At 39.5% G+C, this 24,081-nt stretch overlaps 1 protein-coding gene across 1 annotated transcript in view; it reads right to left on the bottom strand.

Annotated features, from left to right (window-relative positions):
• Positions 1-24,081, bottom strand: part of TRHDE (thyrotropin releasing hormone degrading enzyme) — a gene marked incomplete at its 5' end in the record, with an annotated part of 227,475 nt that overhangs the window by 183,176 nt on the left and 20,218 nt on the right. The window contains one exon of the mRNA XM_009273209.2: positions 3,565-3,691. Within this exon, the coding sequence (XP_009271484.2) occupies positions 3,565-3,691 (127 nt within the window). The remainder of the gene's footprint in view (positions 1-3,564; positions 3,692-24,081) is intronic.

Here is a 24,081-nt window from a genome sequence, read left to right on the forward strand (position 1 = left end):
TTGTTCTCATCCTAAATCCAAAACACAGCACTGTACCAGCTACTAGGAAGAAAATTAACTCTATCCCTGCCGAAACCAGGACAGTGGTGGATGCCCCATCCCTAGAAACATTCAAGGTCAGGTTGGACGGGGCTCTGAGCAACCTGATCTAGTTGAAGATGTCCCTGCCCATGGCAGGGGGGGTGGGCTAGATGACCTTTCGAGGGCCCTTCCAGCTCAAACTATTCTATGATTCTATGAAAGAGTGCTTGCTTACCTAATCATTCCCCATAGGGAAACTATTCCAGTCTCAAAGATCCTCATAAGAAAAAGCTCTACGTATACAAAGGAATTTTTTTGTGTATTGCAAACTGGAGTAAAATTAAATGTGATACAAATACAGAAATGTATTTTATATTCACCAGCCACAGAAACACAATTAAAAACCGTACTGCATATCTCTTTAGAATTAAATAAAACCCAATGCTTTACCCACCCCTCATTTTAACTAGTGTTTATATAATGATTTTACAGTCTTGGAAAAATCTGTTTTTTAAAGGCCTGACTTATTTTTCAGACATGAAATTCATACAAGAATTAATAGCTTAAAACCCTACACAAGCACCTCCCAGTTCAGAGTATGATGTGGAAAAAAAGCACATTATCTACACGCTAAGTAGAACTTGTAACCGTGAAAATTGGTTATTCAAATGAGAAAAATCCCCAATTCACATTCATTACCAGAATTCACATCAATTGGCAAACAAATCTATTGTTCCAGTACATTCAGAAGCCAGTACAGGCCACAAGACTGAAAAAATCTTAGTCATTGGGTGACAAAAAGGTTCCCCCAGATTCTCCACAGTCAGAGGAGCCCACAACTGGCAACAGCAACCACAGACAACTGACTGCATGTAACTACAGTAAAAAAGCCTGGTCAAAAACAGTAGTCAAGAGCACCAGGAGAAAGTGGTTCCTATAGAGAACACTAGCTGATTTATTACAATCTCAGATGACAAGCACTAGTTCCAAATGCCAAGGATCTGTGGAAGCGGACCTCAGTGAAACGCAAAGTGAACAAACACACACAGGTCCCTCTGATATAGCAACACGTCTGAAGCCTAAATGTCCTCAGATACGCCCACCATATAGATTGTTGAAATGGATGACCACGCAGACGATGAAAGTGCTTTGCCAAGGGTTGCAGGTCCCCTGTCCCCACACACACACCCCAGCACACAGCATTGCCACTAACAACATAGCGCTCAGTAGCTCATACAGCACCTGCATAGTAAGCTGGTCAGTATTTCGACAACAGAATTCTTTTGAAAAAAATAAAGTGTATTTTCAACCAAAATAATTACATTTGTTTTAGTTCACTCTTGTTAGAACTGGAAAATATATGAAAAAAAAATTTCCATTTTTTAAAATATCTACGTTTGAAATAGAACATTTTCTACAAAACTGACACTGTCATTAAAAAGCTTTTTAAACTACCTTCTTCAATTTTCACTCCCACATTTATAATCAAATGAAAACCTCCTAAAATGTCCCACAAAACACATTCTGATTTTTCTTACAACCTTAATGAAGTACGCAATCCTTTGCAGTGGTGACAGCAGTGCATCAGGTGACAGTCCCAAGGCTTCAGAGTGCACGGGCGTGTTTTCTGTATCAATGCATCCTCCTGATGCACACTCCTTCTGCTGCTGTAGCTAATGCTGTTTTGCCTCTTCCCTCAGAAAACTCTTTAATACTACCGCAAAATCACTATCATAGGAAGACTACAGTGTTTTCATTTTTTGTCTTTCTATTCACCTGCCAGACTATTGTCCCTAACCTTCCATTTTCCAGTAAAAAAAATAAAATTCACTCCTTCAGGTTAAAGACAGTACTAGCACATGCTTAAACTTAGTGATCTTGGTGTTCTCCTGAACTGGGAACAAAGATACCTATGTTCATATGCAAATCAAATTTTCAAAAATATTACGTCACTGATAGAGTTTTGAAATGTTCTTTATTATATTTACCTTAAATAAATTTAACCTTATTATAGCATAACAAACTTTGCAAATTATTTCCTATAGTATCACTACAGAATAACTGAAGTTTTCAAGCCGTTTTTCATATTAACTCAATAATTTTACTGCTTGATGAAAAAATACAATTTTACTTGTGACTATTCCTCCTGTTCTATTCCAAAGAGATCCAAACGTGGAACATACTCATTTCCAATGAGATATTTTTAAAAGATATGCCACAGCATAACGATAATGCATATAGCATGTTGAGTTGAAAGACCATATGTTGCAATTGTGATAGATATTCTGAAGCAGATACAGTCACTACTGCCTGCTGCTACCTGGCATCCTCAGTAAACTACCTGAAGTAATGATCAGAGTCCCACCTTTAGTCCTTTATATTCAACGGCAAGTTTTTGATTATTTCTTTCCTTCTAAATTTTTGGCACCGGTAAGTCTATAACTTCCTTTATGAAATCACCATTACATACCTGAAGCCAAGTATGAAAGGACACACACAAAGCCTGATGCATGTGCCATGTTTAACCGATCTGCATATTTCTCCAGGAGAACAATGCCTGTAACCCATCATTTAAAGACGACAAGAAACAAATGCCACAAAATTCTTATAAAAAATTCTTGCAACACCCTCATCTAGCAACATCAATTACTTTATCTATCTCCTACACCATTAGCTGTAAGACTAATAAAGCTACTCAGCAGGCAAGGGATTTAATGAAATATACCCTGAGTTCCTGGGAGGATCACCTGTGGTTCCAACTCTAACACTTCTGATCAAATACAAGCTCTCTTCCCACTGCTGAGCAACAGGCTTTTCTGGATCTTGATCAAACATGCTCCAAAGGAGGGAGGGTGTAATAATATGGTGTAAAGTATTCAAGTGTGTAGGAGAACAATTGATTGTGGTGAAAGGGAGGAGGAGAAGAAACTATTTAAGAAATAATAGAAAGTGACAGCTTTTACATTTAGGTCACTTGAGCAGCAAAACAAGTTCACAGCAATTCTTTCAATAAGCAACAATACAATTAAGCATATGTACTAATCATCATCAATAAACCACGTAAACCAGCACAAAAAAATACTGCCTTGCACTGTTACAGGTTCCCAGTTCCCACAAATATTTTCAATTCTGTTCCCCATCTAAGGCTGAGGCATCAAGATACAAATACTACAGAACAAACATCTCCCAGTGGCTATCTAATGAAAGTAAGGACCAAAATAAACAGCATCAAAAAATGCCAACCCATTTATCAGTGAAAGGTCTCAAGTTCTCTTCCTAGAGTCCAACTGCCTAACAAACTTAAGTACGGTCTGCTTCCTGCTGCTTTCAGTGAAAGGCTGGAAAGGAGACAACTGGACTTCCCTTCCTCTGCAAGGAAGAGATGAAAAATCCCTTACTTAGTGATCCTTCTAAACAAACATTCCTTCTTAACCCAAACATTTCTTACCTTGAAATCTAGTACATTCCAGTCTTAAATCTACTTTAAAAAAGCTGACAATCTCCTGTCTCTAGATGAACTTCATGTTTTAGGGGAAATCTTACCTAATTTTGGCAGGGAATAGGGCACTTTAAAATAATCTTCATAAAATTCAATGAGTCTCCTTGTAATATTTAGAGCATAGTCCCCCGATCCTCTTCGTATTGCATCAGGCCTTGCATATAACCGCACCTGTTAAAAAACAAAGCGAAAGACTGATCATTTCAGCATCTACATTTTAAAGCTATCCTACCTGCAGAGATGAACTATTCTAAGGTTGTTGTGAGGTGGCAGGATTATTCTCTTAAAGCCAAACGTGACTGTCGTGTGTTTGTCAAAACATGTCGTAGCTGAAAACCAGAACTTCCACAATTAAGGTTACAAAGGTGAGAAGTCACAATCTCTTACTTGTTTGTGTCGCCAAATAAAAGACTTAACACTCCTTGCATCAAAATAAATATTCAAAGAAAACACTTACATGTGTTTGCTAGAGATATGATGGGAGAGTGGATTAGTATAATGGTTCTCTGCCTACACTGAATGTAGGCAGGATGCAGTGGCTCAGTAGGAGAGAAGTTCACGGTTTGTTAAAGGCACATTATATCGAGCCCTGAAAGTATTAGTAGACTGTGGAGAAAAAAAAAAAAATAATCATTCTCTTCTTTTCTCTGACAGTGACACAGTTACCCTCGATGAGCTATGGAAGACTGCAAAAACAACCATTTATAAGCTCATTCATGTACACAAACAATTAACATTCCTGAAACCTCCATGACTGCTTCAGGCCTCTGTTTTCAGAAAGCAGTAAGTTAAAGCTGTTTATACAAGCCTCATACTGCTGTGTTCAGTATAAAACAGCTCACACATCTGACTACATGGAGCACCCAAGCAAACAGAACTCACCTTCGTAATTCAGCACCCAAGTGTGACCGGCTCCCTTCCCCATCAACGAGGCAGCGGAAAGCACCGCCAGGTTATTCATTATTCCCTGTCCTTACAGTCCTTAACGCTTCCTTAGTACAAAGATGACATGCAGCTAATGAGAACTGTTAACCAAGAAAGGGATAGAAAGGAGAGACACTTTTCGCTCTCCCTCCTCATACGCAGTCTGATGGACAGGTAGCCGAGGGGAAGCAGTGTGTGCTTTGTCTCTAGTGGCTGTGGCAGAAGGTCTCTCCCTGAAGTACATAAAGACCTGATACAAACAAGACTCTACTAAATGTCAGTCCCAATAATAATATCTGACTTGCTAATACTTTCTGTGGCAGGATTAAATCCCAGCCACAGTTCGAGGAAAGCAGCAGGGCAGAAATCAGAAAATATCAATGCAAACATGAAGCAGAAATATCAGTTTTGAAATGTTTCTAAATGCTCTATTCTGGACCAAGAAAAGCCAATGGGATTTTCAGCTTCAGTGAAAACATTACCAAGTATTGCTTTACTGCTCTGTTCCTGAACCAGTTCAGTTACCCAAGTGGAAACCAGATATCAAACCTCAGTACACTGTACCTGTCAGTTCTGTTTTAACCCACTATCTCTTTGTTTTCAGTATTCAGACACATTATTCTGCTTTGTTACTATGTCCATCTTTATATTTTCATCTTCATGTTGTATTAGACTCAGTGTACAATCAACCATACATAGTTATCATTTGTAATGTAAAACAGGTAACACTGTAACCTAATGAGACATGTAATAAAGCAGACTTCTCATAATCACCACCTGAAAGCATATAAACCATTATCTGAACACTTCCAAGTCACTATTTTTGTTTATTGCTTCCTTCCAAAGTTAACAGTGACGTGTACATTAAATGTTCCCTTATCTGCTAAACTAAATATATTTAAAAAAAAAAATAGATATTAACCGCAGAGATCCTAATTCAAACATCTCAAAACCTTTAGTTTATGGAAGGATGGTAAGAATCACAGATTTGTGATGAACGCTGTTTTGTATCATTAAACCTTTATACACAATTTTGCATAATTGCTTTACTGGCACAGTTGACTGTATCAGCAAATTAGCAAAAAAAGACTCAGCCAACCAAGTATGCAAAAAGTCATTCAATTTGACAGTGGCCAAATGTGTCCATAATAAGGAACAGGACAACAGAAGGGAAGAAAAAAATAGGTACATACAAGAAAAATCAAGGTTCAACTTACTGCATTACAACGTGTGCCTTTTGGCAAATGCAGAAAAGGCATTTAATGGTGTCAGAGATGGAGCCCAGGTACCAAAGCTCAAAAACCGCAATGCTGCGAACTTTTCATTTGCCACCTGCCTAATGCTGAATATAGTTTTATTTTGCCTGTAAAGTTTCCCTGGGTGCCTCTCTGCCTGCCTAGAACAGCTCCGGACTGCCAGGGCTGCATAGCTCACACCGAGGTCACCCCTAAGCTGGAACACAGTTCAGAAATTACCTGTGCCTTTGCCCAGGTCTCTCAGGGCCTTTGAGGCAACAGGCATTGCCGAAGCACGCCAGCCATCTTCAAATGCCGGGCCTGCTTCTGCCTTTCACCCAACAACCACTGAACGTGAAATGCATGGAGGAACCTTAGAGGCACCACCGCAGACTTACACCCCTGGCCTCAGCAAATTCCCTCTTGGTTAGCAGAGGGCTACCGCAGGGGACAGTCTGTGATACTCTGCCTACCTGGCTGGCTGTTTTGGATGACACCTTCTCAGGTGTTATTCACGGTATAAGGAGCTTGGTCAGAGTTCAGTCTAAAGGCTGGCACTTATAAGCTTGAAACTGAAGCCCCTAACTTTCACACACCGATGTCCTTTAATGTGTATGGGCGTATCTTGACCATGTGTTACCTCCAAGTGCATAAAATGGGGATTGTATTATTTCCTTAAATTATACAAACATTCTGAGTATTAAGTAATAAAGACACTAAAGTTTTCAGACGCTGCTCCAAAGAGGAGCTTAAGTAAATAAAACACAATGAAGATTAAGACATGAGATTTGTTTAGCATCATTTTTTTGTTTGTTTAGTGCTTTCATTTCAAAAGGCAGATAGGTTGTGTTACTTTATGTTGGACTGAACAAGAATGCATAATTATTATCTACTTTCCCACAAGCTATTTGATCACTATACTAAGAATTTGATTTTAAATTAATTTAAATAAGAACAGAAAATCTTCTGCAAGGTCAGACCTAAATATAAATAAAAGTATTACGTGTTCTCCTACAAAAGATAAAGAGGTTTCTAGCTTAGGTGCATAATTCATCACCCACTGCAATGGCACCTACTGCCCTGCAAGTATTAGTGAAGCTCTTTTTCATAACCTTCGCAAGATTAGGTTATACTATTATTTTCATGTAAGAAAGTGGAGAACAAAGAGAGACTGAGACTAATTCTGGGTGCCTATCTTGACAACTCTCAATGTCAAGTATACTTAACAGTTTTATTGCATGCACTTAAAGCACTGTTCCGATTATATCTTATTGCAGTGGTGAACCTTTATACAGCTTTGAGTCTGGTCACAGGTGCCTTAGTTTGGGTATTAAGAAAATCAGTAACGCACGATTAGTGACTAAATGAGACCATGTCAGTTTATGTGATTTGCTCGACATCTCATAGCAATTCTGGTGGCGGAGGCAGGAAGGTAATTCAAAGATGGCATTCAGCCTCGCAGCCACCTGACAGCCTGCACCAAGCATCTTCCACATTTGGGAATTAATAAGGTAGGGACTGTTCAGACAACAGGCATATTCACAGCACACTGGTGGTGTCCTGACGCAGCATAGCTCCCTGTGTGTCTAAATGACAAAAATACCAGAAAAATATTATGAGGGACCATAGTAGTAATGACACTGCCATAACACTTATGAATATAACAAAGTGAACCTAAATTCTGGGGGTTTTTTCTTAACTCCTTTGCATCCATTACTATTTGCAACCATTACCAATCTTTCAACAGAAGTTCTGACTACTAAGAAAAAAAAATCCAAACCTCTCATTTCTCTCTCAAATGGAACCAGACTGACGGTCTCCTTCCTACCACAAGTTTGAGTAACTAGGTTTGCAGCTTCAGCCCTACAAACCAGAGCTCCCCTTTGACATGTATAAGACGCTGTTGTTCTTAGACCACACAGCCACTGATGGAGGAAACCAGATATACTTTGCTAGAAATCATTTTCACTTCTGTTAACAGCAGAGCAAGAAGTTATTAGAGATCCTAAATGAAGTCACTGCAGTGTATATTTTCTCATTCTCTTCTAAAGTGAGCAGAAACGTGAGTTGTATCCCCTTGCTTCCTTTCCAGAAGCCCTGGACTACTTTAATTAGAACTGTAAATAAAGACAATACAATAGCCACACTCAGATACCATGACAGAAAAATCATCCTGAAGGATTAATTTAAAAATATTAGTAACCTAACTCAAGTTCTTAGAATGACTTTGGCAGCATTATCAGATAAAATACTAAAATATTTCTGGAACTTGTATGGTAAATTCCACGTATTTGTTATAAGTGATCAATAGTCTGCTTCTCTGTAGTTAGTCAAAAGTATTTGCTGTACAAAAAGTGTATTTTCACAAATAATTTGTACATATTGCAACGCTTTCTGTAGTCTCTCAATATTTCAGCATTTGTTACATAAAATAAGTCAAAGTAATTTAAAAATTTTGTAATACCAGGTCACCAGAACAGATGAATGTGATTGTAAAATGAGCACTGTTTCCCATAGGGAGGGACAGTTGTGATACATGCTAATAAATGTGCAACAGATTTAGAACAAATCACATCTAACTAAAGTCAGGTTATTAACGACTGTGCATCAGAAAATCTTCTTGTCTACGGTAGGTAAAAATTATTCATCAAAAAGAAAGTTAGCACTTAAAAAGAAAAAAAGAGAGTTTTTCTTGTCTTATTACTTCAGAGTGTTTCACAAAAATGTGAATTACTAACTATATACAAGGTACAATGGGTAAATTCTCACAAGTACAAACTGTAAATAGAAATGAACATCTTAATTTCTGGTGAGTAGTATGTTCACTAAAAATGTTTCCACTGTACCAAAGACTGTGATAATTTCAGCACATAATAAACAGAGGAATGGGTTCAGAAAAAGTAGAACTATTCTATTCTAACATTTTAAAATCACAACTTTTTTTTTTCTTTTTTTGGCATTACAATTGAATACATGAAAAAAAGAAAAGGATGAAAGGGATGAAGAAGGGTAAGGAAAAACCTGCAGTCATTTTTTCACATTCTGTGAAATATTTCAGGTCAAACTGAAGGCTTTGTTCAGTTCTGCTTTGCAGGTAGGAGGAATATGGAATACATTCAGCATTTTGACCATGGAAATAAAAAGTCAAAATCCATTATTTACACGTCTAATTGAAAAAAGACTGCTGTCCAACCTTCTCCCTCTACAGGAATTCACCAAAGATGAAGGAAGACCAGAGAGAGCCACAGTATGTCCTCCCTCTGGCACTACAGAAAGACACTAATAACCTTTGCTAGAGGTGCCACAAGCCTGCCAACCTCCTTCCCCAGGGAATTAAGGAAGCTGACAACCTGACAGAAATCAGGATGTTACAGCAAGAGGCTTGAAGGCCTGAAGCGTGCCATATACCAGAGCCCACCTCTTACTTTAGAATTAAATATCCACTTCCACCTTTGAAGCCTGCTCTTGAAGACATTATTCTCTATGCCATCTTCTATTTAATGCACGTATCCCCTTTGAAACCTTCATTCTTACAGTGTTGCTATCTTTTTAGGGGAGTGTCACCTGACTTGATATCAAGACATATTTTTATTCTTTTATTTATTGTAACAGTAAAGTTTGCTGATCACGACAATGCCATGTAATACCCTGCATTAATTCTGCAAGGCACCTTTTCTTTAAAAGTTTAGCCATTTTTTTCCATGTTTTAAGACCACTCCAATTGCCATCACTGCCTTCCCTGATGCCCTGGGGGGATCATAGCTCACTGAATGAGAAATACTGCTCCAAGGGAATAAAGTGCACCTCTGTTTTAGGAAGGGAAGGCTTGTAAGAGCAGATGGCTCATTGGGCTCTAACGACCTAACACAACACCCGCTGACTTCAACTGAATGACTCCTGTTAACTACAGGGGCTTTAAATCAGACTTTCAGAGGAGACATGACCAATCCAGGCCCTGGGCTAGGAACACGTCTGCCAAGGCAACCTTCACCAACAGCATCTGCCATGTCTACAGTCCATGTTTTTAGATCACCACTCGAGTAGTCCTTGTTAGGCAGTGCACAGGAAAAAAAGGAAAAAAAAATAGTCCTTTAAATGGCAGTAATCTGGTCATGCCCGCTGACAGTTCAGGTCATGAGAAGCAGGACCACTGACTGGATCTTACATTTATAACCCATGTGCTATAAGGAAAATAGCTCTCTGCATCTTGAAAACATCCTGACGCAGAATCTACACAGCAGTAATCATTTCTGTATCTCTGCCACAGCATCAGGTACAACAAGGCCAGCTTTCATGCTGACAAGGGGAGAAGATGCATCTATAATCCCAGCCCTTGGTTCACACCATCTGTTTTCATGGACATTGCCACACACATGACTACACAAAACCACTTCCGAAGGTACTCCCATCCACGGAGAGCCTTTGCCCAGCCCTGAATGCCGTCACATCACAGGCCTGTGGGACCACAAGAGACCTGAATTTCCCTCTCCTTTAGCTTGGCACTATTACAGCATCTTTCCAAGCAAACGTGGCTAATGTTCCAAGGATGGCATCTACCTATTTTGCTACTGTCTAGATTTCCCCTCCCCCTTTTTTCTATCTTTGGTCCATTTTGCTACATGTACTTAAGTTTGAACAGACCAGGAGCAAATGGGGGTATGGAAATTGAACAAAAGTCTGATGACAACCTTAAATCTTCTTGTCTTCTCAGGCAAGCACGGATTAGGTAACCTTGTATCAACACAGGAATCCACTTCACAATTAAGGACAGTTTCCCCTCCCACCTACTTCAAGCAGAATTAAAAGTAACTTTTGTCAGGTGTTTTAAAGCAGCTCAGAGTGCTCTCCCATTACAAAACAGATGTTTCTGCACATCAACTGGCATCAGCAGTGGCACCCTGGGAATAATGCTTGTTCTTTAATCCCGTCCTCAAAGCCAGAGGACTCCACATGAAGCACTGTTCTTGGGAGGCCCCTCCAAACTAGCTCCAGCCCAGCGCTGGTACATCTGGGGTCTCACTCAGGATGATTTAAAAATCTCAGCTCAGGAAAGCACTTACGCATATGTTTAATTTTAAATATGTGTTTAACCCCAAACATGCATTTACATGTTTCAGAAGGCCCTAAGATTTCAGTAGGGCAGCCACTTACAAATTTTATAAAGGGGGAGGAAATAGTCTTATGCTCTTTATTTCAAGATCCATAATACTACTGCAGCAAGTGACACTCAGCTGAAAAACACATGCATTGCCTCTGTACTTAAAAGCTTCAATTTAATAGATAATTTGAGATCTCTTTCATCTTTATTTTGCTCACTGACTGTTTTAGGCACAGGCATTGGTTTTATTATTGTTACAGAGACAAATGTATGTTCACATTACACATTTAATGTAGCAGACAGATGTCTGGACGTCACAGTCTTGGCTGTGACATCCCTGAGTCACTTCTGCAAACAAGGCATTGCATCTCAAATGAGTTTTTAAATCTGATAAATTTAAAAAAAATAACACCACTACATACGCGAACAAGCTACAAGCCAAGTTCCACCAAGAAACAGTATGAACTGTTTAACGTGTGTGAGTAATTCCATGAGTTTTGTGTGTTCAAATGCAATAAATTTTACAACTGAGTGAGGATACACCGATGAGTGAAAGAGAGAAAGAGAGAGGTAGCTGTAGTGAAATATCAATTCTGCTGTAGTGAACATAGTTAAACTTGATAATGCGAAAAAATGACAGAAAAATGCCTTGTTTCAATCTCCTATTCATTATTAATCACGGACAATACCCAAAAGAGACTGTATGGTAATGAAATGTGCTTACTGAATACAGAAGGGACAGCTCAGCTTTGTAAGATGACTTTTCTCCAAACTGAGCAGTCACACACAGCACTGCACTGAGTCCTTTTTGGATACAATTATAACCAAAAAATGTTTTAATAAATTTAGGAATTTTTTTTTTTTTAAGCTAGCTGGAAACAGTGAGAGTTCAATGATCTGATACTTTCTGAGGAAACACTGTTCTGCTGGAGATTGAGTGGAACTTTTTATAAAGTAAACAAACATTATCTTTGCATCCTCATTCAAGACAGCTTGACCTGGTTTAAAAATTAAAATGAGAGAATTCACCACTAAAAATAAAGTTTATATGAAAGAAATGGTCACAGAGGGAGTTATACTGGTAAAGAGGTTTCTCAGGAAACTAAATGCAAGCACAGGGGTGCCTGAACATTGTTGCAAGGCAAGGGGAAAGAGGCTTCGAACAGACATAGCAGATGTTCCTGGATAAAAATTTGTAGCATGACTCTGAAGGAGAAAGAAGTGAAAGAAACTTCTGGGGTTCCAGCTGAGAGTGGGAAAATGAGGAATATTAAGCAAAGAGATTGCCACGTATTTTCAGAGTTGTGAAGGGGAGACTGGGGAAATAGTTTTGTGCCTCTCCTTTCTAAATAAACATAACTGCATGGGAAAAGCATCTAGTTGCCTCATCAATTTCTCATCTGAACAAAAACAAATGCAAGTGTGTGCTGACTGCTCCAGTCAAAGGTGCAACAATATATTCCACCAGGAGGTGAAACTGTCATGCAGACTTGCTACAATTTCTAACTTCAGAAGAGATCATAAAATACTTTGGAAAGTTAATGAGCTGCACTCACATATAAATCTGACCAATGCTCAGCTGGCATAAAATAAAATACTGGCTATGTCACTAACCACGGTGCCATTAAGATTAATTTAGAGCACTCAGGATCTGTATCATCTTGTTGAAATGGCTCAGGGACAGAAAGTGAACTTGTTAACAACTAATGCATAGCAAATGTAATTACGGACGCCATTTCATAGCCATTTCAGCCAACTAAGACTGCCGCGATCCCACCACTACATACTCAGTCATTCAGCCTCGACTCTTCCCTTACATCAGCACTAGAGCTCATCTCACTTCACAGGAAGCTTTCAACTGGATGAGTGGGCTAACTCTGCCAGCCAGGAGGGTAGTGTCCAGGCAGCCCAGCTTCCTCACCTGGCCACCCGTCGGGTCGGTGCTAGAGCCAGCACGAGAAAGCGTTTTTTGGAGAGAAGAGAGGACCATGACAGACTGGATACAGATGAATTTGAGTCATTACAGAACTTCAACCTAGGAGGAAAAACTTTGTTATTGTGGGGAATTCGGTGTCTAAATTGTTGAGATTCCCAGTGGTTAAAGCTCCTTCCAGTTCTTTGTAGAAGGTGAAAAATCAGCATAGCTTTAAGAAACAAAGCACAAAGATTTACATTATTTACCTATTATACATAAAAACTCTGTATCGCAACACCGGTGGCAAGATGATGTGAGAATGGCTTTTTCCTCCAGGAAAAATCTGCAGTAGATGTATCCCAAGGGTTAACACCAGTTTCCATTTCCTTTGGTTGGACTGGGATTGGATTGGCGTTTAAAAGAATTATCTTATTCAGAGTGTTTTTCATTGGCTATTTTATAGTCAAAGCATTCACGTCACACATCATTCATAAATAATATTTTAGCTATTCTTGGATAAAAAACAGAGTTACAGAAGTACACAAGTTTAAAGAAAGTCCTAACAAGTGACCTACAACATTCAGCAGCCCTACAGCATGACCAATTTCACGTGGGTAGAGACTGCTCTGTCACAAGCACACAGATGTTACCTTAGAGTGATTCCATTTGAAATTATAATCTGCAACTATTATAACTGCTGATTTATACTTTGGTATTGTCTAGAGGCTGTCAATATGACAATGAGGTTCCCCTGTGCTCAGCTGGCTACATAAATAGGAGCAAGGGTTGACTGTTGCTCTCAGATCTTTCTGTCTAAACAGAGACAGGGGGGAAATGAACTGTTATCATCTCTATTTTATAAATGAAGGATGCAGAAAGATGGGCTTAACATCAGTAAGAAAATCTGAAAAAAAGCTGGAAATAGAACTCAAATTTCCTCACTGCCCTAAATTGATAAACTCATCTTTTCATCATAAATCATCAAATTACTATTCCTAAAACACATTTTCTGGAAAACAGCCTCTTCCATTAAAAATTTTAAAAAAAATTTAAAATCCGATTTTCAGGTCCCTCAGTCACACCATGTTTTTCAAAAACCAGACCTAAACGATATCCCAAACTGTAGACCAGGATCCCTGAAATTGCTCAACTTCAGAAGACATTCTGAAAACTGCAGTTCCCCCCGTTCACTCATCCCCACGTTACTCACCATCCCGTTCCTGTAACAACATCTTTTGTCAAGAGGCTACTGTGCTGAGACTATTTAGCTTTGTTTAAAGGGAAAGGATATTTTGTTATTCACTTAAAAAAAATTACTTTAAGAGATTTCAACAAAGTGGTCCCCTACAAAATAGCTACCAAGTAAAGTGATGTACTTGTCCAGAGCATAACAAAAAAACAGGGAGGAGATAGAGACAGACTGTACATGACAATCCAATTAAGTTGATTGCAAGGGCACATTGGTACCTTCGTGTTTCACATAAATTCAGCACAACCATAGTGGAAACCACAGTCTGGTGGAGATACATTTCACCATACTCATCATATGTTTGCAGTAAATCTTGATTGGTATTAGGAAAAAAAAAAAATCTGTGGTTAATAAAGAGAACAGATGACAAAATACAGTCCTAAGAAAAGCAAAGCAGAAGCACAGTTCATCTGTGAGCTCAAATGCATTTACTCAATGCATAGCTTATAATAGCAGCAATAAGCAAAAGAAACACAGGAAAGTATCTTGTGAGCTACATGTAAACTTAATAGAAAAACTGTTTGCAAGGTGAACAGATTAGTACTGTAAGATGCTGAGTTTTAAAGCACCCTTTAAAACTTGTTGGCATTGAGGAAACTCACCACTTTGTAGACAAGTCTGCACTGCGCTGGACTGAGCCCACAATACTTTTTGAAAAACTGTACCTAGCCCTTAGGAGGGAGAAAAATATGCACGTGGGAAATTTTGTGCTCTGACTGGTATAAAATCCATAACAAAAATAAAAATGGGTTACATCAATAAGAGCAGCAACCACATTAACAGTGGGAGTTCCTCCAGGCTAAAAACTTGTTGGAGCAGAGAGACAATTTGGCCAGTAAAAGCAAAATCCATAAACCATGAAACAGGGAAACAAGAAATCAAATTTCGTATGGACACACACTAAAAGTCACTAAAAAAAACTTCATTAAACGCTCTGTTTCTGACTCTCAACTAATATTTTAAATGTTTTTAAAAAGCCTCCAAATCCACAGAACAATATAAAAAGCTAAATGGGCTAATAGTATCCAAACACTTTTGCACAACTAGCCTCTGAGAAAACCATGGGCAGAATGAGCACTTCAGCCAGAGAAGATAAATTAGGGAAGAGGCAGTTATCTACCAATAACATCTCCAACCCATGGCTGGAAGGATGCCAGCCCCCTTCTTGGCACACCAATCTCAGTGTAAAACATTAGAATTAGAAGAGGGAAAAAAAAATCCAAAGGCAAATTACAATTATAAATAGAGAAAGCAAAATAGAAGTGCTGAATCAATTAGAACATTATTCCTATCTCAGGCCCCCCATCTGAGAAAGATCAAGGCCACAGCCAGGGATCAAAGTGATTAACCGCCTTAACCAGCAGCCAGCAGAGACGCAGATGAGAAGTGGCAGATCATATATACACAAAGAATCTGAACTGGCAAACAGGGGCTTTTTGCACCTTAAGACAGAAGAAGCTGCAAAATTCAAGTACTCTGACATACACAAACTTAGACAAATGTGATAAACAAGACTCTGAGGCATGCTGGTTTTAATCTACAGAACACACATTAATATAACAACATGTGAATTGTTTAAATTAAAATAAAATACTATAAAATGTTTAACTGCAGGGTTATTAATCAAATCCCTTCCAATATATGAAATGCTCAGAAGTTTATGATTATGAAAAATTATTTTTGCACATTTTATCATTCAAATTACATTCCTCATCTTAAAACCTCTGCTACTCAGGACATATTTCCCATTACGAAGATGCGAGTTAATCAGCAATGTCCTCTGCACGCCTATGGAAAAGGCCAATTTGCTAATACTTTCTGATCAGCCACAGCTCAAACACCACATCTGGTTTATATCTGGACAGCTAGCCAGTCAACTAATCAGCTGAGATTTAACTAGGTCTGGATCACTATCACACAGGTTTCTCAAAATAAAACTTTGGTGAGAGCTGATCTCTTTATTCATACCAATGTGCTGGTTAGCATTAGATTAGTATAGTTTGTTTAGAACAAGATCATGTCTAGGAGAAGAAAAAGGGTTAAAACCCTTTCTTATAAAAAAAGTCAGGGCAATTCCTTCCCCGGGAAGCTAACTAGGACAAAATGCAACAATGGGATCCAACGGATTATGGGAAAATGGAAAGAAGATAAATATTTCTGAAACCTGGGCTTTCCAAACTTTTAGATGCTGCAGGCATGGCAGTCATACCCCAGGCAAAACTGAACTCACACTAAAGGTTTAAGTCTCAAATAATCAATCTATCAGGCAAATAGGAAGACAGAAGCATTTTTGCCACAATCATTTCTTTAATTCCAAGCACAGATATATTCCTTTGCTGACAGTGGAGCAGATCACCGTTGTTTGAACAGTCCTTCCTTCCCTTTTCTTAGCTGATGAGGAAAGCTATTCCCCCGCTTAGCTTCCAGCTGACATCCACATCAATATAACAGCTTCATTAGTCTCTCTCTTTTGAACACTTTCGTAGAGTCTAAGATAACATTCCCTCTCATGAGACATACCCTGACTGCACAATGCAAGGTAAACCTTTAAAACAGTAGGCTTTATTTGCTCTCATTCTATCCGTACTCACAGAATAAACTGTGTCTACAACCGGAGGATTTGCACCTCCAGGTATCCAGATTAACAAACATTAAGTACAATTATTAGGGCCAATATCAACAGTGTATGGGCAGCAAGAGCATTTGTGCACTTTAGCAAGTACTGACATGAACAAATGCAAAATCTTTTGGAAGCTTCCACAGGATGTAAACACTGGAAAGGATAAAGCAGGGACTTTGTAAGGAAGCTTTCTCTAGGTTCAGCATATCAGAACAGGACCTCCAGTACCCTTTTTTCCCCAAGTTTCTGGTGCCTGACTCTTGTGTTTGGGAGGGCAGTCGAATAGAAGGACAAATGGCCTGATCCTGTCCCACTGTTTGTGTACTCTAATTATTTGCAACAAAGCATCAGTGAGGAGTACTGTGACTTCTGTAAAAGGCAAACTGCCACTAACACCATGGCGATATGGGAAGTTTATTAAAAAGAGAAGGGGACTGAAGGAGCTAGGCAGAGAAAGTATAAACTAATACTCAGTTGAGAGTCTTCAGATCAGCTTATGAAGTGAAGGAAACTGCTACCAGAAGCTTCTAAGAAAACCATTTGTATAAATATCACTGGCTAATATTCTGCTGCCAGTTTTGCCGAAAGCTCTCAAGTAGCTTGTTGCTACCGCCTCTAAAATACCTACTGCGCTTTTCCCATGAGGGCCTTCAAAGCTGCCGTTTCCTATTAGGCAGAGCAAAGGGAAAAAAAATGATGAGGGAACAAGAAAGAAATCCCAGGGCGAAGTGTTGCTGCTGGATCACATGCTCACAACGCTGACTGACTCCTTCTTAAACTAAAGGCTAAAGCTTAAAATGTTCTCTGGTTCATCATCTGGTTCTCATCCCATCGCCAGCACCCCAAAGGATTAAGAGGACCAGTCAATCCCATCGCCAGCACCCCAAAGGATTAAGCCTGTAAGTGACAGTCAGCCTCCAGCTGCTGTACTTTAGGGACTCCCAAACACTACCCAGCGGGCTGCTGTTCCCAAGTGCCTCCGTGCATTACGCATACAAATCCAAACAGACCTTGTGACTTTTACAGCTGCATTTGGTCACTGCCCAGCTTACTCATGAAAAAAAAATAAAAAAGGCTAGTAGTCACAGATTATGTTAAACAATTATTACAGTACTTCACCTGTTTTTCTTTCTAACAAAATGAAAGGGCCTCATTACTCACAAAAAAAACCCAAACTAACCACAAGATCAGTGCAGGCCTGTAGATGGTGAGCTCGGTCTCAGAAAATGGTAAGCTTTTGGAAGAGAGGGCACATGGAGACACAAGCAACCTCAGCAGCAGCCTGGACCATGCTTGTGAGGAGAGAGCTCCCCTAGGCAGCAGAGCATGGTGCAGAGGAGCTAGCAGATGCACCAGCATCGCTGCGTGTTACAATCCAGCATCGCTCAGACACGTGTATGGCAGAGGCAGAGCCGTGTCTGAGCTAATAAGCCTTGACTTGCAGCACAGTAAATGACCTGGGACACGACGCTCTGCTGACATTGCTATCCCACTCTCCGTTCCAGAGGCAGCTAAATCAGTGCCAATTAAGGGATCACCATGCTGTACTTGCACTGTACCCCACTAAGGATTACTCATCTCTCCCTAAAAAGAACAGATGCGCTTCATTCATTTTACACCAACGCAGGAATGGGGTCAAATACGAGCTGTGCGATAGCTGTTAAGTCAGCAACCCAAACTATTCTATGATTCTATGATTCTGTGAATAGCCATCGTTCTCCACATTCTTCTCCATCACTTTCTGTATCCAGACACCATACCACAGACCCTTAAGCAGCAGCAAAGGCCGCTCCATTGGTCTTCTCTGACCCAAGTTTCACTGATGCACTTGCACACTCTGCAAAGCACACTCATATAAGACCCTGAGAAATGACTCTTCTTTGAATGCCGATTTTTACTTTGTCATTACTGCTGAGATGGTTAAGGGTTTTTCAGACTCTCGAGCAATAGGCATTCTGAAAGCTCTAGGGTAGTACTGAATGGAAAAAAAGCAGTTTAATAGGTGGTGGCCTTTGAGCTCATAAAAACTGAAGCATCTTCGTCACATGCTGGAAAGAGCAAGTATTTTGGAACAAACTCCAAATCCTAGGTCACTGAGGGCTCAGGAATTATGGAAATAGATCGAGTTACTAGGTCACTCACATAAGCAAGCCGGTAAGCCCAGCAAGGAAAAGACCTCATAGCACTTCACTCCCTTTTGGTCCTGCAGCTTAAAAAGAAAACTGAGCCAAGAAAGCAAATGCAGAATTAAGGGTTTGTCTACACTGAACGCTGTAATGTTTGAAGAGTTGATCTGCGATGCATTTACTCCCACGTTAACACAGCATGATCACAACTATACAGTCTCTCATTTAAATTAGTGGTGTCTCTACACCTGACCTTAGTGGGAATGTTACCTACCCCTGCTAGTTTATATACCAGTAGCTTTCCTAGCTGTACATTGCACTGCATTCATATGGATGTATTCAAGGACTTAAAAGCTACAATATCAATATCAACACAAACATTTAGAAAGTACAGGAATGGATGGAACAATATGACCCTGTGAACAATTCTGTCTCATTTAACTCCCGTGATAAGAGAGTTACCAGGATCCTGAGTTTGTTCTGTCGACATAAAAACAAGGCTCCCAAAAGGTTTGTGCATTGTAATCTAATCTGAAAAGAAAAAAGAGCTCTGGTTCAGAAGTTTCCTGTACACTTGTGGATTCTGGGATTCATTTACTTAAATGAAGAAGCTGGAGAGGAACAACTCAGAAAACGAGTGTATTTTCAGCTGTACAAGGTGTTTGGAGGCCATTTGCAGTCATCTGTGAGCCACAATAAACAGCCAACAGCACATTATACTAGTATGAAATGCTATCCAGAACACTGAATTTTAACTGGGAGTGAAGGGATTTCATTATTGCTATTATTATGATTATTATATTGCAAATAGGTACTGTGGAGACGCAGCATCCATGATTACAGAGTCTGTGATTCCACAGTCAGCTATTCGAAAATTCCAGCTTGCAAACAGTTTGCAGATGTTCAAGACTACATTCATTAAAAATACATTGTCAGATCCAAATCGGGAACAAAATGCAAGTTTGCAGAAGTCTTTCAAAGTTGTTGTAGATTCCTTTTCATGTTTTGATTCCAGTATAAGCACATTCTAAAATGAATTATGTTGCCATTGTGCATTTCCCACAGAGAGTGCAACACTGTGCCAATGCATAATAATTTGAAACATTAATATTATTTGAAAATAAAACAGAAAAGGTACTTTTCTTATTTCTTTTGATAAAATGAAATTGATACATTCATTAAAATTATTTTTTATACTACTTTCAATTACAATGTAACTTGGTCATGTAAATACTACCACTATAGCCTATAAACCTCTCTGGTAATTCTGCTTTCACCACCCAGCGGTTCAGCTGCCTGCGTGCCAAGGTACAGCTCTGGTACTGCCTAGCTGTGTAACTACTGAAGAAGAGCTATGAGAAAGCGTGGAGACAGATAAAAACATGAAAGTTACAGAGGTTGAGATTATCAAGACAACATCATCGCTAGCTCAGGGATTCAAGAAGAAAATACCAACACAAAGGTATAAAACTGTAAAGAGAGCTCAGCTGGCCTCACTGGGAATCATCACCTCCAGTCATCACCATCATCAGTGTCATGAGAACTGGTGGAAGATGGCAGCTCAGCAACACTGAGGGCCTATTGAAAGGCGCCATGCAGGTCAATCCTTCCCCCCCCAGCCAGTGCCTGCCAGGCCAGCAAAGATTGTGAGCAATGGTGAGCACGCTAACACTGAGCCTAGTAGCTTACTAACTCCTAGGTATCTTTTGTGTGCGTTATCAAACAAATAATTGTTTTACACTTTTAAGGTGAGTGTATCCTGCTTGCAGAATCTTTTTATACCCAACCCAAACAAACCAAAAAGGGGTTGTAACAAGCCTTACCTTGGCAACAACAAAATTCCATTATTGGCAAAGCCAGTAACCGAACAGACACTGAACATGCAAGTCACACTCATTCTTACAACTTTACAGAATCAGGACGTCTATTTCCCCTGCAATCAACTAATAACAAAGTCATTTATCTTTATATGAATACAAGAATAAAATACAAGAGGCATGTATTTTACTTAAAACAGTCTGGGGTTAGCCATACTGGGCAATTGCGCATTGCCAAGCACTGATTTGATTTTCATTATACTGCACTGACGGCAAAGTCATTTATCTTTTTTCAGCTCCCAGTCTCCTTTTATCTTTTTCTCATGCTTCTGTATTTTTCCTCTATCCTGCAGTGTTGCTGAATGCTGATGAGCAGAAAATGGTACAAAACCACAGTCTCTTTCAGATTAAAAGTTCAGGTATGGAAGGTCCAACTTTTTTCCATTTTGGAGTTCCCAAAAAAGCTGTATATTTGGCACTGTCCAGCTATATAAAGATCAGTTAAATACTTCACTAGCTGTCCTCCTCTAGCATAGACAGACTTTCAAACAATGACATGATGTTTCTTTCATAGTTCTAATGTGCTCTCTGTTAAGAAATTATCTTCCTGTCACAGTGTCCTCCTTTAGCATAGACAGACTTTCAAACAATAGAACTATGAAAGAAACATCATGTCAATGTGCTCTCTGTTAAGAAATTATCTTCCTGTCACTGCAGCCTTGGACGTTTTAACAAAAAAATAAAGTGACCAATGCAAAAACAGTTTTCCACATACCAGAACCACAATTTTTACAATTTTTTTTGCATTCAACTTGTTACATTTGTAGATTACTAGCATTCCATAAAAATCAGGAAAACTGGAAATATAAAGAAGAAAATCTTCCCAGTGTTCTAGTACTTAGCCTTTAAGTGTGTTAGCATCTCACCAGGGATGTGCAAACAACTGACCACATCTCACCAGGGATGTGCAAACAACTGACTTCTTCAATTCACCAGTTGAACTTGCCATTCTTAGTTTGTTAGTACTGAATCAAATTTGCCTTAACCCTGTTTATCACTAAAACAAAACCAAAGTATTTAATGTCATGACAAACAATACATTCCTCTGGAAATAAAGCAGAATGTTTCATTTCCTAAGATTTGATCAAAGAACAAATGTAACAGAATTACAGTCAAAACACTACAGCTTATGGTTAGAGTGATGCTTCACAAAGCAGACCCCTCAGATGTCTTTCAGGTCCTAAAGGTCTCTATGATGTACATGTCTGCATTCAAGATGGTATCTGTACCTCCACTGTCTGGAGGTCTGTTCAACGGAGTTAATAGAACCTAAAGAGTGATTCAGAATATTCCAGAACAGATACACCTACATCAGAGCAGCTGACACTGACTAAAATACACTCAAGGTGTTGAAGATGTCGGTCAACTTCAGCATAGCAATTGCAATTGCTAATGTTACTAGACTTCTCGCACAGCAATGACCTGAACCATAATTACCTATGACTTCTAGCAACAACCTTTATATTCTCTATTCACCTGTTCAGGCATGTATATTATCACATTGTCAGAATCTTTTTCAGCAAGACTTCTCAGTAAAGTTCCATCAAAGTTTTCTGCCACAAAACAGAACATGAAACTGCCATGTTCTTGCTAGCCATGGACTATTCTGCCACACCAGCAGAGACAAGCAAGAAGGAATGTGTCCAGAACTGACATGGACATACAAGCAGAAAAGTGTGCAGTCTGTACAGAATTATTCAGAATAGTCCTATGTACAAAATGTTGCAGGTGAATCTCATGATACCGAGAGGCTGGTTGGTAAAACAGCAGATGAAATTCAACATCGGTAAGTGCAAAGAAACACAAATAAGAAAAAATAACCGTAACTATACATACTCGGTAATAGAGTCTAAATTAGCTATAGCTCAGGGAAGAATTCTTGGAGTCACTGTGGACAGCTCTCTGAAAACGTCAGCTCAGTGCTCAGCAGATACTCAATAGGCAAACACAATGTTACAACTGGTTAAGGAAAGAATAAAAAACAAAACATTATGCAAAACTCAAGCATATAAACTTTGAGCACTGCAGGCAGCTGTGGCACCACGCCTCTCTTTCGCTCAGTGTTTCAAAACAGGCACTGTAGGCACAGAGAAAGGTGATAAGAATAAGAAGAGATGGGAAGTGAATCCCACACAAGGAGAGATTAAGTACTTTTGAGTTCTGAAAAAGGACAGCTAAACCATCTGTAAAATCAGGACTGGTACACAACAAGCGAATGAAGAACAACCAGTCACTGATCGTCACAGCAAAAGAAGAGGGCAGCCAATGAAAATGTGGAATAAATGCATTTAAGTAAACGAGACACGTAAGTAAAATACAGATCTTGTTGCCACCAATTGTCACGGAGAGCAAAGTGCAACAGCTTCCAACCCAGATAATGTACATTCACAGAGAGCAGGCCCTTTGGCGGCTATTAAACCAGTGGCCCATGTATAACTCCAGGTCAGGGTCACTAATAGCTGGAATCTAAGAATAATACTCCAGTGGTCGTCATCTCTAAACTGGTCTCCATATAGGACACGGTCAAATATTTTCCCCTGTGGCTGTTCATACAATAAGCATGTTTTTTTTTAAAAGACTGGAAAAAAAAAAAAATTCAGTGTAATCTAACACGACTTGAAGGCCAGCTCTGGCTGTGGATCTTTTCACAGTCCCTCCCTAGTGGATAATACAGGGATTTTTTCCCCAACTATAGTGCCCAACACAGCTAGACTCCAGGAAATAATTGATAATGGGTTCTTAATAATCAGGAAGGTGAGGTACAGATAGAGAAACAGTAAAAACATCTCACCCCTCTGAAGGGTCTCACTTGTAATTCACACATGCCGAGCACCTGGCATTAACTCCTTCACCTGAGTAACCAGGAGAGCAGCTTGGATGTGAAAGAGTGACACCCCCATGAGCCAGAGTGGCAAAATACTTTCATAGACAGTTCTGTATTGTTCTTACTCCACAGTTATGATGGCATATCACTAAAAAGGACAGTCACGCATCTCTTCCTCCTCCCAAGTTAGATCCATGGACTATCCACACATTGGGTGAGATGGTTCGGTCAAAAGGTTATTAAATTTTTTCATTAGTTTCCCTTTGGATTATTGCAGTGAACAGGCTCACTGTTTAGCCACAGATCACTAGATCTGACAGAAAGGATATAGCAAAAGAGTACAGGCAGGGGTGGGGGGAACAACTCCACTCAGTAGCAGCTCTCAGCTACACTGTGTTACATACAACGCTAAACTGCAACCTATGGTTCAGCAACATTATCTGAACTTGGTCTGCTGAATGAAAAACACAGAAGTCCTTGGACCTGAAAGACAGCGAGTCTGAAGTGACTAGATGCCACAAAGCAGCCACTGAAGAAGTGTCCTGGTTTCGGCTGGGATGGAGTTAATTCTCTTCCTAGTAGCTGGTACAGTGCTGTGGTTTGGATTTAGGATGAGAACAATGTTGATAACACACCGATGTTTCAGTTGTTGCTAAGCAGTGCTTACACTAGTCAAGGACTTTTCAGCTTCCC

The sequence above is a fragment of the Aptenodytes forsteri genome, unplaced genomic scaffold, assembly GCF_000699145.1.
Source record: "Aptenodytes forsteri isolate BGI_AS27 unplaced genomic scaffold, ASM69914v1 Scaffold366, whole genome shotgun sequence".
Classification (NCBI taxonomy): Eukaryota; Metazoa; Chordata; class Aves; order Sphenisciformes; family Spheniscidae; genus Aptenodytes; species Aptenodytes forsteri.